Genomic DNA, 19279 nt, shown 5'->3' with positions numbered 1-19279 from the left:
TGTTTCTCTCTCTCTCTCTCTCTCTCTCTTTCTCTCTCTCTCTCTCTCTCTCTCTCTCTCTCTCTCTCTCTCTCTCTCTCTCTCTCTCTCTCTCTCTCTCTTTCTCTGTTTTTTCCTTCCAGGCTGTAAGTGTGGGGAAACACGTCAAAGGTTACCATTACATCGTAGCAAACCTGGTAAGAGCTCCAAATGGCATTTTATGCTTGTCGTTGGCTGTTATTTTGTAAAATGTTTTGTAGAATGCTGATGTGGTGTCTTGTCTTAATAGACTACAAGAGGAACATTCCTTTTATTTAAGATGTTTTGGCAAACAGACAAACAGCCATTATCAAGACAAATTCTTGAACAATTTGAATCACCCAAGACACATAATGGCTGCGTCAATAGGCGACATGTTTTACTGACCCCTACTTTGACATTCAGCTTATTCATAGTTATTGGCAGAAGAAAAAACACACGTTTGCCGAGTTCTGCAATGATCTTTACAAATTCCCACCAAGGTGTCATTTTTATCTTTCACTTCAGAATTAATACATTTGTCTTTCCTCAACAAAGTCAGAGCTGCAGGTAGCTGCCAGAACTCACATCAGTTAATGAAGTATTGCTTCAACCTTAATCCCTGAAATCTGTTCCACAGCAGTTCTCTCTGGGAGGGTGAAAAAGGGTCCAGTGAGCTCAGGTCAAGTTAGATAGGCTTTTAGCAATTAGCATCCATCAACCCAGGGTAACCCTCACATGTTTTTACACTCTACATTTGTCTTTGGTCCGTTCCCAAATGGATCCCTCTCCACAACCACTTGACTATGAAGTGTCACTGTGAATGAAGTCACTCTCTCAGCTGCAGAAGCCACTCCATATTAAATAGATATAAATAATCAGATAAACTGATGGAGAATGTGCAGTATGATTTGTCAGCAAAGGTTACCGCACTGTGTCGGAGGAGTTTGTCGTCCACTTCCACCAGTGTGCAAAATACCCAGGGGCACTCGAGGGGTCCCTCCTACCTGGTATCCAGTGCTACACAGTGCTGAAGTCTTACACAGACTCAATTGAAGTCAACAAGATTGCATGGTTGCAAGCCAAGACAATCAGACTGCTGGACAAGATTATCAAAGATTTTCCGAGTGAACCTTGAAATGTTGCTGGTGAGGCTATGAGGTGGTCAATCAAGTGGCTTCGGACACCCTATAGTCTGCACACTGTGCCTGCATTGTCCCTTATTTCACTTTGTCTTTCCATATCTCTTTCTTTCTCTCTCAGGGATTTAAGGACATATCTCTGGAGCGTTTCATGCATGGCGGGGCCAATGTGACTGGTTTCCAGCTGGTGGACTTCAGCAGGCCGATTGTTATTAAACTGATGCAGCGTTGGAACAAACTGGATCAGAGAGAGTACCCTGGATCTGAAAGCCCACCAAAGGTGATACAAAGTTGCTGTCCAATCCTTAAATATAAGGATTGGAAAGAGATTCCCCAATCCTAACAAATATATTTTGAAATAGTTGCAATAGCGGGTTTTGTTATGAAAATGTCACAAAAGAAAACTGCAGGACTTCCCTTTACTTCAGACATTTAGCTAAAGGTATTTCCCACTATATCACATTGTCAGTACATCTACATATACATCCAAAATATTTTCACAGATGCACACAAATCTTTGTAGTGCACACACATACACAGTTAGTGACAGTGGCATTGGTGTGAAAATTGCTCTTCTGACCTAAAATTTCACAGCAGAAGTAAACTGTAAACTGCTACATTGAAACCATTCATAGTGTGATTTAGTGCATTTGGTATAGCTTCTAAGCCAATCAGAGTGTGACCTCAGGATGTCAGAAAGGTGTCTTGGCTGATCCTACTGTGATTGAAAGCATGAATTCCTCTATGATTATATAATTTACTGTCAAGGTTAACGTTCAGGCTTCTTTTCGCATGTCTGTCATGCATGATATTTCCTCATTAAATCTCAGTCAACTTCACCTTTTCCTTCTCATTTTTTCCTTGATTTTCCCTCACCTTGTCTAAGTTTCTGTATCCAAATGCATTTGTAATGTAAATGTATCTCATTCTCTTATTATATATGCCTTCTCTTCTCCATTCACCATTTCTCTCTCTAACCATGTCCCTTTTTCTATGAAATGAGTGTGCCGCTAGTCTCTCTCACTCCCCTTCACACACAAATTGAGTTTATCAGAGGAGAGAAAGGTGAAGGGATGATAACTTGTTGGTACTGGTTACAAACTGCCTCGGTAGTGAACATTACGCTAACATTCTGACGGGTTCTGTGTTTTTAGCTCAGACCAGAGGATTTTTGGTTGAAACAGATTGGTCATGCTGTTGTGCCCTCATTGTTCCCTGTGAAGTTTGCTGAAAGTGATGTCAGCTCTGGTGCATTTAATGTGGAGTGAGCATACGCCGGACTCAGTTAAAATCTGCATTGTTTGCAAACGGTCATATGGTTGCTTTAAGAGGCAATTTGGCCGTGAGTGCTCTGATTAATTTGTTGTGCAGTTAACACATCAGTTATAATGTTGCTTTAATTAAAACCCCAAGCATTTGCACACAGTGCTATTGACCACTGTTTTGAAAGAACGGAATAACGAGAATGAAAAGAAAATCTACTTTAAAAGTGATTGTTTTTCTTTTAGATTAGTTGTGTTGCTGTCCTAATTCATGCCAATGTAACGGTGCTGATAGATATTACTTGAGAATGGAATTTGATGTGGTGGTATGTCCCTGACTCATCCGCCTTCCCCAAAGCAGTCAACATGGATGCATGTAGACATGGGTCTTTTGACCGAGTACTGACTATAGGCACATTGTGTTTGATTTGTGCCGATATTAACTGGAAATATGACCACCTCCCTATTAAAAAGACATCATATTGCCGCTATCTGTCCCTTCCTCTTTGGCTCACGCCCACATGCAACCACTCTCAGAGGACACGCACACAATCTAGTTGTGATATTAGTCTTAAAACGCTGCAACTTTATGTTGATGGTCATGTTCTTTCATTATTGGATTGTCATTTTTCACCCAAGGACCAATGTCAACTGTCTAATCATCGCTCTCAGATTTACCTGATGATTTTCATTAGTGGTGGATATCAGCTGCATCAATCGACCCGTCGACACACCAGTTGGTTTATTAATGGAAATAAACTTATTGTAAATGTTTGTGTCAAATATACACAGTAAACATGCTTACATATACAAAATATAGGTAAACACAACTGTAAGTGTCATCTTCAGAACTTTGTGAACATTTGATTCGGTGCATTCAAAGGTTCTCTTCCCAAAATGTATTTTTACCTTAGGCTTTTGCAAACAAATAAACCCAATTTTAAGGATTTAACACAATAACACAAAACCAGATACCTCTAGTGCCAACAGATGCTGCCAAAGTGCTCCAGGCTAATTGGTGCCGTGTAAAAACTAAGCTTGGTTAGCCTTGGGCCAACTCATAGCCTCAGGCCAAGTAGTCTAATAGCGTGCAGTGTGAAAAGCACTATGGAGACATGTCCCTTTTATACTGAAGAATGGAGTTTGAGCTAACTGCTTTTGGCCATCAATCAAACTCTCATAACCCAGTGATTACCAGCTGCTCGGCTTTGAAATGAGCTCCAGTACGCCTGGAAATTTGTTGAAGTATAATAATTGATATCTCAATATTCTTTTAATGAGCATTATTGTAGCTTCTGTGTGAAACGTTGCAGTGGGTAGAGCTGGTTGTCCTTTAACCAACAAGTTGGTGGTTTGGAGCTCAAATCCGATTTTTTGAAATGTCCTTGAGGGCGACATTGAACTAGGTTATTGTAGAAGTCAAATGCTGTGTATGTAATTGTATGTGACGATTGAATCAAAAAAAATGTTTTATTGATTTTGTATTGCATACATTATTTATAGATCTGGTACTTGTTATATGTAGAGTAAACTTGCACGCGGCTATTTGAGAATGTTTGTTTAGTTTTCTCTATTTTGTCATGGTGAACCTGAACTTGGAGATTTTAACTGATCCTAGACATTTTTTCCAGAATTAGTCTTTTCAAAAAAAATAATGTCTTACTTGTGAGAGAAACCAAAAAACAGATTGCTAGCTGGCTCAGTTTTGTTGTTATTTCCCTCCATAGTTTGAAATCTATCGTCATCATATGTCAGTTGCATGTCTAAAGGCTTCTTTAGTTTCAAAGAGGAGCGATGAAAGGAGGATGACATGTGCAGCCTCTCGTGCCTTGTGGGATGCAAATCAAGGGATGTCAGTAAGAGAATAAACTACCTGCAGAGGCTTGGAGAGCATCGGCTGAGTCTCTCAGCTGACGTCCCTCTTTCCTCCCATTTTCATCTCCCCACTTGTTTCCGCCGCGATGTGAAGGCAGCCCGCTGTGTGTTTGACTGCCTCTGTCTGTGTGGCGCTGTGTGCGCCTGTGTGTTGTCCGGGTGTGTTTGTTGCTGCCGGGTGTGTGGTGATGTCTTCCGCTGTGCGTTACCTATAATGAATTTGTCAAACAATCTGTCAAGATCACCACTACGTTCAAGAGCTTCATCAGAGAAGAGATAATAGTATCTCTTACTCTTTTCACCTTTCCTTGGTCACTGAAACGTTTCAAATGTCCTTTAAAACGTTGAGTTTTTGTAATTTACTCCAGCTCACTTCTTAAGGGCCACATCATATTTTAGAATACAATGAAACGACAAACATAAATCTTGGGAATCTTCATCAAACAGAATTTCCTAACAAAGTGGATTTTAACTATCAGATTAATAATATTATGCAATGACATTTTTTATCATTACAACGGCCCATTGACTGTAATTGAAAACTATAAGTCTGTCTAAAACAGGCACATACAGTGACATTACATTTACAGTAATGCTGATTAATGTGCACTGGTGTTAACTGTGGAAGTCAAATAAAAGTTGTCGCGATAGACTGAGGCCCAGGTCAGCATGTTTGCATGGTGGTGAGGTTGGTTAGCGTTTAAGATGGTCTGAGGTCTGATGCAAGTATACAGTTGTTGTCTAAGATCAAATTGGTTCTCATTTTAGGAATAAATCACATAGGCCTATGGTGTAGCCCTGCAAAATTAGTGCATTTCACTGTGGCTTTGTAAATCATAGAAAGCAGCAATTCTAACATTTTATGTTGTGTATCTTAATTCATGGAGTTCATCACTGAGAAGAAAACATTGTTTTTGTGTATGTGGCTGAGCACCAAAATATATCTAAATGATTGGACTGGAATATTGGATTGTTAAAGTATTACTTTATAGGCCTACTTTATTACCCACCACCAACATTTTGATCGCATGAGTGGTAAAAGCTGTGACTCTTTGTGATTGTTAATTGTAATTCACAGACTAAAAGCTAAATCTAAGTAAATGTTTTATGATGTTGTTTAAGGGTGTGTAAAAACAAACCGGGCCAATATTCATGATTTTGTCAATTTTAGAAATAATTGATGTTGTCTAAAACTCTAGAAACAAAAGAAACACAAAATACTGAAATTCAGTCTTTAATTTAAACTTCTATGAAGCTACACATCAGCTTTATTTGTTAAAAATTGCTTAGCCCTAGATTCATCCTGAGTAAAACAGGGCAGTTTCAGGAAACATTTTAATGCTCGAGAACTGTACGACAGGATTTATTTCTGTAATACTGACAAAGAAGAGTTATTGATCTGCAAAGCAATTTTTTTGTTTGAAACTGCTACAATGATAACATTTATCTTCTCTTCTGTTTTTCTTCCATCCTTCAGTATACCTCATCTCTAACGTATGATGGCGTCCTTGTGATGTCCGAGGCCTTCCGCACCCTTCGTCGTCAAAAAATTGATATCAGTCGCCGTGGCAACGCTGGTGACTGCCTGGCCAATCCAGCAGCTCCCTGGAACCAAGGGATAGATATGGAGCGTGCCCTCAAACAGGTTGGCACACGTTGATGTTGTACAGTTTAGTGTAGCCAGGTTGCGAAACGCGTCACAAACATGCACAAAAGAAATCAATACTGACATGTGTGTTTTAAATCATTTTTGGGACTTTGATGGAGCAACCGCCAGAATCCACACACACTTAACACACACACTTGTATTGCTATGCTTGTGGGGACATTGTAATGACCTTCATTCACTACCCTCACATTGATAATACGCAGTATTCAGTATGTGTCACCTTACCCTCACCTTAACCCAGTCCTATTTCTACTCTTAAATTGAAAACCAAGTCTTCACTCTAAATTACTTGTTAACCTTGTTGGAACAGAATTCTTTTTGGAGAAAAAAAAAATCCTTGATGAAGCAAATGATTAAGTTAGAATACTTAAATATTTCATAAAATAGATACTATTCATGGTCACCATTTTTTCTGCGACCGCCATTCAATAAGTAACTCTCTATATTGCAGTTTTCATTTTTAGTGGGGCTGTCCTCCATTCCCACACTAGATTCAGATTGCCTAGCGAAGCACAAAGGATGGACAGAAAGTTATGCATGCATACAATCCAGCGTTGTAATATTATCTCATAGATATGAGCCTCACTGCTTACTGTTTGGCTGCTTTATAAATAGATATTGATCAAGGTGTGTTTTCTGCCCTCAGAATGTTACTACCAGTAACTACGGCTGTTTCCAAATCGCCGAGACTAAAATCTTATATCTTATAATTATAACTGTTTTGTTTTTATTTCTCTCCAGTCCTTACTATCATTGTTGTTATAAATACAGGTGCGTATTCAGGGCCTGACTGGAAACATTCAGTTTGATCACTACGGTCGGAGGGTCAACTATACCATGGACGTGTTTGAACTAAAGAGCAACGGACCACGCAAGGTAGGCTGTCTATACAATAATAAACAACACTTTGAATTTGTCCGTTGAACAACATCAGAATATACCACAGCCAACTTATTCCATTCAGTTTCTGTCATTTATTTGTCGGATGTGGTGCTGAAAAGAAATGTCTAAATAACTGCATGTAAAATTAAAGGAAAGTTTCCTTTAATCACCACTAAAAGGACATACACTTACTGTTATTGTTTACGGATAATAACTGTGGTTTTTAATCAGTCCTGCATATTTCTTTTTTTATACATTCTGATTGTTAATTGTTTAAACAAGTAATCATTTACTGCGTAATTATCTCCAGAATTCTTAATTAATAACTGTCTTACTGCAGTTATGAATGTGTTTATGTAACTGCAACTGAACCATCACGGCTTGAGTTTTAATAGCTTTTTATAGTGTATATTGGGGAGCAGCTCCCATTCAACCTGGGGGTACGTAAACCTCTACAGTGACATAAATAAGGAAAGTTTGAACATAATTTGTAACAGCAAAAAAGTAGGAGGACAAGGCTTAGGCGGCAACTTCTCATACTTTCTCTTGACTGGAAAAGAAACGTACATCTAGCGCCTATAATAAAGAAATCACATCATGTTCCAGCTTCTCAATTGTTCCTTTGACAGCGATGTGTGTTCATTTGAAAGTTCCTGCCTCACACTCAATATCTCTCAATATCTTCTACAGTTCCAATGGGAAATCTGCTGTAGCGCGCTCATCCTGTTGACTCATTTCTTTTCAGGCCTTTCTCTCCTTCTCACATAGGGTTTCATTTCTTTTATATATAAAAATATATTTCTCTCTTATCACTCTGTTTCTCTCAGTTTGGCTACTGGAACGACATCGACAAACTCGTGTTGGTCCAGAGTGAAAGCACTCTGTCCAATGACAGCACGTCGATGGAGAACCGCACAGTAGTCGTGACAACCATCATGGTAGTGTACCCTCAGACTGCTTTCATTTCTGCATAATGTGGTGCTTCTTTGAAATGTGTTTGATGCTGTCCTTTAACACACAACAGTCTTTCCAATTCCACAACTTAATTTCAACAAAACCTTGCACTCACCTGATTTCCCAGCTCACATGTGCTTCATGTAAAGGGTTCAAGTTTACAATGAAGCAAGATTAGTGCAAATGCAAATGTCAAATAAGGTGCACAACAGGTGATTAATAACAATGTTAGTGTGCTAAATAAGAAAAAACTAATCTGTAATGCTTCTAGCAACATCAGGTGCCCAGCATGAATGTGGTTAAACAGCACTAGATAATAACCAATGTGTTACAGGCATGGCTTTGCTTCTGCACTACGGTGTTTCCACACAAAAAAATGGTTGCAAGATGCATTTAAGATGATTGACAGTCTAGAACAAATATTCTAACAGTTGCCTCATATGATACAGAAAGCCAGGGGATGAAGTACAATGTGTGGATGTAATGTTGCAGAGTTTTTTGATGTCAAAGAAAAAACAGGTTGGAGCAGGATGAGCTGTACGAGTTGAAGAGAACTCTCAGAGCTCAGCCAGGAGGGAGTGGCACTTATCCAGCTGGAAGATTACATTAAAGTCTCATTAGTAGGCAAATCTAAAACTGACCTCAGATCACCATTTAGAAGTGACCTTAGTCCAGACTTCTCAAATGGCTTTCTCATAGACACCAGTCTGCAGCCCAGTATAATTACTCCTCTTTCTTACACAAACACGGATAAAGGATGGCTAATCGCTGGATTTGTGCACATCCTCTGCTTACATTTGATTTCACTTCACCCATCTGCAGCCTTTTTATGGTGGCCATCCCCTTCCTGTAAATGCAATCAGTCTAATTCAATTGGGCATGCAAAATGATGCAAGTGAAAGCAACTCAAAAGACTAATTTCAGCCCTGAAATAAAACAAGCCACAGATGCTTGAGCTTTGGCAATTCAGCACTTTGTCTAAAGCCACTTTGCTTCATCCAGCAAACTCCTAAGTATGACCAAAATATCTATAGTTGCACTGTAGTGCTTGCGATACAAATACCTATAAATGTTCAAAGATTTGATAACAGGGTGAAAGTCTACACCCAGTGGCCAGGAGTAGAACTGGCCAGTCAGGTCTGCACAGAGGAGAGTAAACACATGCTGCAGGAAAGAGTTCAGAAAAAATAATTCAGCTGGACTAAATGTCCCCAGTGACAGTCATGCCTTCAGACATGCACACTTCAACTGGCAATGTGTTGAGCTACAGTGTGTGGGGCCTTTAGCTAGGCCCAAGACAAGCAAATAAAAATACACCAAATAAATTAAGGGCAAGTTGTTTTTCTGTGATAGAATATGTGATACATATCTAATTGCATTCTTTTTGTTTGGTAGAGAAAGAGGTTTGTGTGCAAACAGAGTTCGGCATTACAGCATTTGTCTTTTCGAAGTCTGTTCCCTCCCTTTTTTATCCCGCCCGTGTCTGTCTGTCATTTGATTGTTTCCAACCTCACTATATTCTCTTTCTCCCTCCCTTTCTCTAAGTGTGTCTTGCTGTCTTTTTTTAACTCCACTCATCTCATCAACCCCCATGCCCCTTGTTTTTACCCCCATGCCTACTCCACCTGTATATTTATCTGTGGATGGTGACCTCAGCAGGCATTGGCTAACCTTAGCTCAGTCACCTCCTCCTCTTTGCAGCCTCTGATGATGAGGAAACCTCTGCTGCGACACTGATGCCGGGTCTGCAGACAGAGCGACTCACAGACTCACCTGAGTCGCAAACCCTGGGGACAGACAGACTGATCTGTGCGAAGACTCAGTGTGCTCTATTTTTGCTTTTGGCTTTTTGTGTATTTTGTTTGAAAGGTGATTTTTGTGTGTGTGGGGGGAGGGTTCAAACTTATTTATTGTCCTGCATTAAAACAGAAGAAATGGCAAAGAGGGACAGATGACAAGGGGATTCACGGCCACCATGTTTTGAGCCCGCAAGGCCCTGAGATGCCTTGCTCGCTGTGCTCCTCATGACAATAGCTACAGTTGAACGGATACTGTGGCTGCTGTCAAGATTTGACACTACACAAAATCACCAGACCATCAGACAGCCCTGTTAATTCAGATTCTTTTCACTTCTTTTGAGGACACAAAAAATCACCACCACCGTCTCTGCTACACTACAGAGAAGCTGCAGGAAAGCAACACCAAAGTGTATAATTTGTTCTATTTCTCTATATACTTTTGTTTTTGGAGACGAGAGATACATGGACAGATCTTTGTGTCAGTCTTGCATTTTATTGCCCTCATCTTGGGATACTACTCTCCCTCAATCTTCATCTTTCTGCTCCGTCACTCTGTAAAACTACTCAGTCATGCTTACTCAGCCAACTTTCCTCTACTGTATTTCAGTTCCAGTGAGAGCTCTACACCACTTGAATGTAAAGGAATTCAACACTAGGGGCGCTTGATTGAAGAGATCCCCACACATGGCATTGTAATGAAGACAATATACTTGTTTTAAATTGTCTAACTTTCACACTAGCATTGCAGAAAAGTGGATTAATGGGGATTGATTGTTAAGCCTGTTGACATTTATCAGTTACTGACGACTTGACAATTTCTTGTTCATGCTTTCAATTTTGGCTTGTAGTTAATTGCAGCGATTTTTGCAGTGATTTTAATAGTTTTTTGGCTTTGATATAATATTAAGATATAATAGATTTTATAATTGATTACATTTGGCTTTAAATATATGTCTTATGATGGATGAAATATTACTACAAGGTGTGGCACAAACTGTAGAGTCCATTCACTGTTAAATTGTTCTCCAATAGTGTTTTTTTTTTATAAAGAAACATCAATGTTCATTTCCCACAAGGCTCCACATCAGGATGCAGGACATAGAACTGAAGATGGGAAATTGTCATTAGGGAGTTACATTATTTATGTGATAGTATAAAGTAGGTCAAATTACATAAACGGAAGACAAAATACGAAAACTTCAGAAAATATTGGCTTTGGAAAATATGTTCAACCAAAATGGTGTCTTAAAAAAGTGTTGTGGATGCTGTTGACTAGCCGATGAACCGCCAGGTGGTGGTTGAATTGTTAGCTAGACTGACACCAAGGCTTGTTTTTGGCAGCCTGGTTAGTTACCTGGTGGACTGATGTTGCAGCAGCTCACAGTCTTCATGTCTGGCTGACACATTTTTAACTGGCAGGTCGTCTGGAGACAGACAGTTGGCATTGTGACGAACCATCTGGATGCTGACTGACTGTCATTTGTTTGCTGCTCGACTCCTCGACTGATTGCTGAACTGCCTTGCTCTTTTTATGGTAGAATTGCTGGAAGATAATCACACTGGCTCCCTGGCCAAATATGTGACTGGATTGATGATTATGTACAAGCATTGTAGTATTCAATGAATGAATGAACTGATTGACCAATTGACTATGTACTTCTTTGGCAATCTGAAAGGATGACTGGTCGGCTTATCTAAAGTCTCGGAGGTTGGATAACTTTTTACGTCTGGCAAAGGTCTGGCTCTTTAGATGCTGAACTGATTGAGCGTCCAGATGGCAGCCTGAATCAATGACTGAACAGTTAGGTGACTGTCCAGTCGGGTGCCTGTCTTTTTTTGCTGGTTGGCTAACTGGCTTACATAGCAAGTCCGGTCTGCCTTTTTGGCTCCAGTGTGAAGCGTTTCATGTCTTATCAGCCCCAAACATTTGCTTCTACAAAGCTGTTCTCCCTCTTTTCCCCCAACGTTTTCCCTTTTTATGTCTGTCTTCTCAGTCTTTCTTCTGTCTTGCTTTCCTCCTCTTTTCCTCCACATTGCCATATTCCTCTTCCTCTATCTCTCCTTCACACTTCCTTTTTCTGTACCGATTTATCTCCTCTTCTCACTGTAGCTATTCTCTGTTTGTATTCTGATCTGCTCCTTCATCTTCATTCCGTTGTTTCTTGCAGCCAACATATCCCACATCCCTCTCTCCAACCCAATTTCCATGCTCTCTCCCTTTATTTTCCTTTCAACCACCTGATCAGCATTGGCATTATTACCTTCACACCAAGACAAAGGCATCTGGGGGAAACTGATAACGAACCTTGAGGAGGCTTTAAAGTGAAACAGGGCCACCTTTGGCAGAGCTCCCACTGGTTTGTTTGCATCTGTCTGTGTGTCTGTGTCTGTGTCTGTGGATGTGTAGCTGCTCACATGATACAAAATGAACTAGCCTGATCTGATTTCAAACACTTGACCTTCTAACCTGATACACATGAGGGAAATTCGATGGAGGAGGCAACTGAGATGGTTGCATACTCCTTGTTAGCGCAAATTAAGTTGGTGGTTCCCCTTGACATTCAATGATTTAAGATGAAAAGCGAAGCAAAATAGCCCTCTTACATTTCTCAAGGGAGGGGATCATTGATGATACAATCTTCTGATGTGTGACACTTTATAGAAATGATAACTGTAAATAAATATATTAAAGGCATTCTACATTTTGGAAAATACACGTCTTTGGGTTTTTTTCAGAGAGTTCAATGACAAGATTGATACCATTCTCATGTCTGTCCATTTGACATGTCGCCAGCAGCCAGTTAGCTTAGCTTATCATAAAGACTGGAAACAGTGGGAATCAGTTAGCTTTGCTCTATCTAAATGCACAAAAAAAAATCGAATGCACTAATTAAGATGTCATGTCTTATAACATTTAATTTAATCAAAGGACGAAGTAAAAAATGAAAACATGGGTGTTACTTGGCTTGGAGCAGTGACTTCCTGAAGCACCCACTGGTTGCCTGCAACCTCCCAGCGTCAACAAGACAGTCACTGTGCTAAGCTAAGCAGACGTTCTTCTGGCTGTAGCTTCATATGTCAAAGATACATATGAGAGTGGCATCAATGTTCTCATCTAACTCTCCACAAGAAAGCAAGTAAACTTCACAAAATGTCAAATTTCTCTGAATGAGAAACGCTGAATTGATTAAAAAATCTTACTTAAGTAAAAAAGCTTACTGTGCTCATCCTTTGTTGTGTCCATTAGATGAGATAGATGGAACAACAATCTCTGGACAATTTGGTTTCTATTTCTAAGTTTCTATTTTGTTGGTTCCAGATTCTTGAATTTTTGTTTCAGTGTATCTGAAACAAGTCTGCCAAGTCTTATAGCGTTTAATGAATACAATAATGTCCATCTGGTTACAGCATTATCATAATTTTTGTAATTACTTGAAAACAACCTAAGCTAAATATTCCCTTATTGCCATTGCAACTTTAATTTTGCACGCAACAAACAGGCAAATTATTATCATTCACCAAATGTTTTCTCTAAGAACATTTCCTCACAAACTTCCATGTCACTTTGGGCAGCCTAGAAACCATCAGGCTTATGATGCAAAGCAACACATATTGAAGTGAAAAAAGACAGCAAGATGATTGTGAATACTGTAAATTTCGATATAAGTAAGTAGACTACAAGTATGTAGTCTACAACAGTGGTATTGTATTGTCTTTTTCTTATTCTTAGCTTGCATCGTCATAACTTTTCGTCTTCATCCTGCTACAGTATAGAGTAGTCCTCATGGCTGAGTTGATCTGTATGAGAGAATTTACTTAAAACTGTTTGCTGTTCATTAACATTATGATTCATGTTGAGTCAATGGAATGAGCTCCCCAGGACATGCTAATATTCTTGATAATGATATTTTAGGGGAAATTGTTTTGTATGTTCTGACATTGAACACAATGGGGCAAATGTTGGTAATTGATGATGATGGTGATGAAGACGATGATGATTGTGTTGTTCATCAAAGTGTAAAGTGTCTTATCTGTGTAGCTGGTTTTGGAAGAAGTGTATTTTGTTTCAATTAATCTTATACAGATGACTGTATAATAGTTTGTAAGAAATGTAATAATGCAATGCTTGGGGTGTTTTTTTGTTTGTTTTAAAATGTGTTTTTGTTTCTCAATCTTTATGTACATTGTATATTATCTTTATTAATTAAAATGTGTGAATGAATGTTCAATATCAATGTTAAATGTGGTTTATGCACACAGAAATGGACATGCACATACCCCAAAAAATTGCAACTAGAAATTCACAGTCTGTATTTAGAAACGGGAAGAGTGTACAGCATGATAACATGCTCAAAATATATATGGTAGCGTGTTAATGTTTAGCAGAGCTAATTACCATGTTCACGACAAGTTTGAATAACCACAATTGAAAAAGCATGAACAAAAATTCTCCCTATTTCACCTTTCAGTCATAGACAAGTATACAGGTAAATGGTTCTATTGCAAGCTCTTTGTTTACTGAAGAGAAAGAGGATTCTTTTATAAATCCAGCAGTTTCCATTGTGAGATTTAATTCCATCCCCTGCCTGCTTTCTTCTGATCTAGATATAGATTTTTTCAAAATATGCTCAATTTCCCAGATTGAGGATCGCTCCCTCCAAATCTGTTAAAGGGATTTTGTTGCTCATTTTACCCTTTTTTTATAACATGTCTAAAATCGTATTTGATTAAACTATAGTTGTTTTCAATATGAATCAATTTCCTGAATGAGGAATTCAATCCAAATCATGTTATCATCTTTTATTGTGTTTTATGATCTTTATAAACCATTTTATAGCAGGAGAGTGTTGGATATTATGAAAGCCGGTTTGATTAATTAGATGAGATCAGTCTTTGATTAAAAGGGTTTGATAGCATTTTAATAGGCTTGGTTTCAGTTGGATTAGGGTGAGCAGCCTCAGGCATAATACCATAACTCACTGCTCCTGACGAATGCGCTGTCACTCAAAAGTCAGTATGTGTGCTTCTTTTCTCTGTGGATATCCTGCATAGGTGTGGTAATGTATGTGCATGCTTATCTGTAAATATGTTTGTGTGTGTGTGTCATCGCTAATACACCCACCATCTCAAACATTAAACTCTCTCTTTGCTTTCATCTTTGTTTACTGCTTGCACAGAAATCAGTCTACCTCTTATGACACATTACCAAAGCAGCAGTCTCCTTCTCCTTTTTTCCTCCCTCTCTCAGTATTTTTCCTCTCTTTTGTACATTTCTATCCTCACAGCATTAGTGTTGCACTGAGTCAGGTGCAGGTCCCAGTGGAGGCATGTAAAGTCAGACGAAGGCATAAAACAAGGCACTAGATGTCAAACACAAGATATAAAACATCTACCCAAAACGTGGCCTTTAAAAAAACGGAAAAAAAACAGCTCTACATTTTTTCCACAATTTTATTAACTGTGCAACTGTTTCTCTTTCAAGTGGTTGCTGTGTTTTCCTGACAAGATGGTTGGTCTGTAAAATGTGTATCTCCTTTAATGGTAAAAAAAAAAAAGGATGAGTATCTACAAAAGGGTGTGTGACTTTCAGTTTACCTTCACTGTCTTCCATGTATGGTTAAATCCATCTCTTATAAATACATACACTTCAGAATCTTAATGTTATGATAAATTCTTCTTTCATCACAAAGTTGTTGTCCAGTTTAATGTGGCAGCATAGGGCTGTGCCTTTCTTGTGCAATATGTGTTTTTCCTTGGTACAATGTTTACAACCAAACTGCTGTTTTAATTTTTCTTCTTTTAATAGTTGCTGCTTTCATGTTCCTCCAAACAGTTGTGTCTTTCTCCCCTTGTGCTGGTTTTGTAGGAGGGTCCCTATGTGATGCTGAAGAAGAACTGGGAACTCTATGAAGGCAACGACCAGTTTGAGGGATACTGTGTGGACTTGGCCTCGGAGATTGCCAAACACATTGGAATCAAATACAAGATCTCCGTCGTACCGGACGGGAAGTATGGAGCCAGAGATCCAGAGACGAAGATATGGAACGGCATGGTTGGAGAGCTTGTGTATGGGGTAAGTTTGGATGGCAAATATTTGGACTTTTGATTATTTTGTTATTTTTTACGATCATTTCACTATTCAGTCTATCTAATGACAGTAAACGGTGGTAAATGTCCATTACAAGCTCACAGATCCCAAGATGTTGTCTTCAGACATGCACACAGGTTAAAATACATTACAAATATTAGCAACATAACTATTAAACCTCATGTACATGTATACACACACTAAACATACAGGTAAATGTTACTGTCAAATTAAGAAGGCTAATACAAGTACAATGACACTATTGAGGTACCTATAGTTGTCAAAATAAAAAGAAGAATGAGTTTTAAACTTAAAATTGTGTTGACTCAACACTTCTCTGGCACAGAGTCAACTTCACTTCAACATTTTGATCTTATAATCTAATATATACAGCAGGGCTATTACATGGTATTGCTACTGTGACCCTGCCAAAGGCCAGCTCGCAACAGATGAGAAATGCTTAAAATAACTCCAATGCAGTACATAAAATTGTCTTGAGCTCTCTGTCTCCTTAGTTACCATGTCAGTTTCCTGCAAATATTCTGTGTCTTGGAGGGTTCACGTATCCTTGAGAATTTGGAAAACTGGCTAACTGCCGTTGACGCCCATGCATGGTCTGAAATTTCACACTGCTGTCTTGATGCAAACTTTATCAACATGCAGAAGGCAGTTGTCATTTTGCAGAGAAAGTGAAAGTGGAGGTGTTTTCTGCAGAACATTGACAGAATGAATTAGCCTCCAGAAACTGTATATAGTGGAAGGTGACACAGCAGAACAGCTGCAATGACTAATCTGGTTTATTTCTTGCTTGCAGTCATCTCTAATGACTCTTATGCCACATAGAGAAAACACATTTTTTGTCCTCTACTTTATGTCCTTTACTCGGTTTTGTTTTGTTACTTTCTTCTCCTTTTCTTTCATGTTGTGTACTTTTGTACCCTGCTTTCACTTTCTAATTTATGTTAGTTCTCTGTCTGAATTGGGCTTGGTGTTTTTGGCATTCCTCTGCTCTTTCCTACCCTGCTCTCTTTCTATATTGCTTCTTCCTGCCTTGTTTTTATTTTGCTGTTTATTCTCCATCCATTGTATCAGCATTCCTCCCTGTAGTGAAGAAAGTGAAGTCACTTGATCTGCTCTGCTATTGTAGCCTTTTTTCAGTTGAGACTGCGGACCTTGTAGACACATGCAGTTACTGAAAAAAAGATGCGCAGAGGAGAGTTCAAAAAAGGATTGTGCAGCTTTTTGTAGCCGATAAACCTGCACAATTAAGACAAACCGTGTAATTCTTAAAGAACACACGATAAGTGAATTACACGCTGAAAGGTATAGTGTCTATGATTTGGAGGCATCTAGCTGAGAGGTTGCAGTTCGCAAAAAACTGAAACTTAGTGTGGAGAAGATTTACGGTGCCTGACACAAAAATGCTAAAACACAAATAACCAGTGGTTTGTCCATTCTGGGCTACTGTAAATTCTGTAAAAACTGTAATTCTTGTTTTCAGGTGATTATACGCTCATATTATATTCCATTTCAGCTAATAGATCCCCCTCAATGCTACACGCTGTACCAACTTCCATGCCAAGCAAATAGCAGCTCAGTATTCCTGTGCTATTTGGACGAATTTAAATTAGGTAGTATATATTTATTGAGTACACAATTGGCCCCTTTCTATCTAAAGCATCCTTGCAAAATCTGTCCAATTCACAAAGAGTATAGCCATATGCAGTTACAGTGAAATTGTTGTCGTTTTCCGAGAGTTGGTGGTTGTAGAAGCGGTGTCCACTCAAATTCATTTATTTTGGGATTGCAGTCACAGTATGCAATGACACTGGTGTCATGGGAAATAAATACAAGCTAACACAAATTATAAATAAGGTTATTATACAAAAAAAATGTCTCCCTCCCTTCCCAAATCATTATCTTACATTTGTTCCCTTTTTTCTGTGTCTTAATGACCTTCGAGAGGTTTGGATGGAAGTGGCCCTCCTGAAACTCTGGCTCAGGCTGACTCTTACAATCCACGTATTGGCTTTAAGCACATGTATACTTTGCCTTATGGATAATTGCAATCAAGTGCAAAAAAAAGGCACATTTCACTCTGATGCGAAACTGCGTGTGTTAGCGCTGTAACGTCATGGGCACAAAACCTTTTGTGTTTCAGACCTTGAGAAGGTGCAGAATGAATGCACAATTAATGATGTTATCAGTGACCGCATTCCATTATTTGTAAAACCGCTTGCAGTGTGCTGAATGATTTTTTTTTTACTCTTCTATAGATTTTGTGCATGTGCATGCACACAAATGTGTGTGAGTCCTTGAAGACTAATTTATATTCCGTCAGTGTCACTTTCATGCCTACGTATGAATTACTTCTCTGTCATTCTGGTTTTCCCTCTACCTCCTCTCTCTCTTTCAACATTTGTCCCTCCCCCGCTATACCACAATTCCCTTTCTTTGCCTCTCTTGCTCCCGCTTTAAAACTGATATTTTTCTGTGTATTTTTACTTTATCTGCTTCTTGTGTTTGAATTTCTATTTCTATTTACTTTATCTTTGTCCCCACTTTTTCCTTCTGCAGACAAAAGAGTTCACAGAGAATCTATCTTTCTTCACGTTAAGTTGCTGCCCATTAACCACCACTAAAATATGACTAAAACAAACACTATTTTTCCTGACACCTCATTGCAGAAAGCAGAAATTGCCGTTGCCCCACTGACCATCACTCTGGTGAGAGAAGAGGTGATCGATTTCTCAAAGCCCTTCATGTCCCTGGGCATCTCCATCATGATTAAGAAGCCCCAGAAGTCTAAGCCCGGTGTTTTCTCTTTTCTGGACCCGCTGGCCTACGAGATCTGGATGTGCATAGTGTTCGCTTACATTGGAGTCAGTGTCGTACTGTTTTTGGTGAGTGATTCAGTACTTGAGTTGGATTGCAGGGCTGTAAGAGATTGAAAAAACAATATATTATTTGGCTCACAGGCTGAAAATACAATGTATTTAAATAAAATTATGATTACAATACTCAACTAGTGGACTATAGCACATGTTGCCCTGTTTGACCTTGTTGATCATTATAGGACACATTTCCTGCAGATCAGAAGTAATTTTGGTCAACTTTATGGAAGATTCTTGTCATGGCAGTTCTTACTGCTGGATTTACTTATATATATTTTTTATTTTTGTGTCATACATATATACGTATATATATATATATATATATACGTATATATATATATATATATATATATATATATATATATATATATATATATATATATATATATATATATATATAGTATATTGTTTCATCAGTGATCATGTATCCGGATGTTTCTGAGAATACACTGTGTTATTTGTTAAATGTTTATTACAACGATTCAATACATGTAATAATTTAATAACTTTTCATGTATGGCTACATTGCCCTTACCTCCTCAACTGCAATGTCTTTTGAAGTGTTGAAGAAAGCTTCTGTGCAGGGAATTGTTAGGTTCATAAAGGCGTCCTATCTGGACAGAAATACAATCACACACCATGCTGTATGCAAGAAATGCGAATAATTAATTTGAGACATACTAGTTTACATTGTCAAGAGCAGGTCAGCATAACTCC

At 38.7% G+C, this 19279-nt stretch overlaps 1 protein-coding gene across 2 annotated transcripts in view; it reads left to right on the top strand.

Annotated features, from left to right (window-relative positions):
• Positions 1 to 19279, top strand: part of gria4a (glutamate receptor, ionotropic, AMPA 4a) — a gene marked incomplete at both ends in the record, with an annotated part of 91046 nt that overhangs the window by 43515 nt on the left and 28252 nt on the right. For both annotated transcript variants that reach the window (XM_079225419.1, XM_079225418.1), the window contains 7 exons: positions 123 to 176; positions 1261 to 1419; positions 5754 to 5921; positions 6717 to 6821; positions 7655 to 7765; positions 15447 to 15653; positions 18356 to 18571. In XM_079225419.1, coding sequence (XP_079081545.1) covers positions 123 to 176; positions 1261 to 1419; positions 5754 to 5921; positions 6717 to 6821; positions 7655 to 7765; positions 15447 to 15653; positions 18356 to 18571 — 1020 coding nt within the window. The remainder of the gene's footprint in view (positions 1 to 122; positions 177 to 1260; positions 1420 to 5753; positions 5922 to 6716; positions 6822 to 7654; positions 7766 to 15446; positions 15654 to 18355; positions 18572 to 19279) is intronic.

The sequence above is a fragment of the Taurulus bubalis genome (genome assembly GCF_910589615.1).
Source record: "Taurulus bubalis genome assembly, chromosome: 10".
In the NCBI taxonomy this organism is placed as follows: domain Eukaryota; kingdom Metazoa; phylum Chordata; class Actinopteri; order Perciformes; family Cottidae; genus Taurulus; species Taurulus bubalis.
The sequence above is the reverse complement of the archived record's forward strand: the minus strand, read 5'-3'. Positions and strand labels throughout refer to the sequence as shown.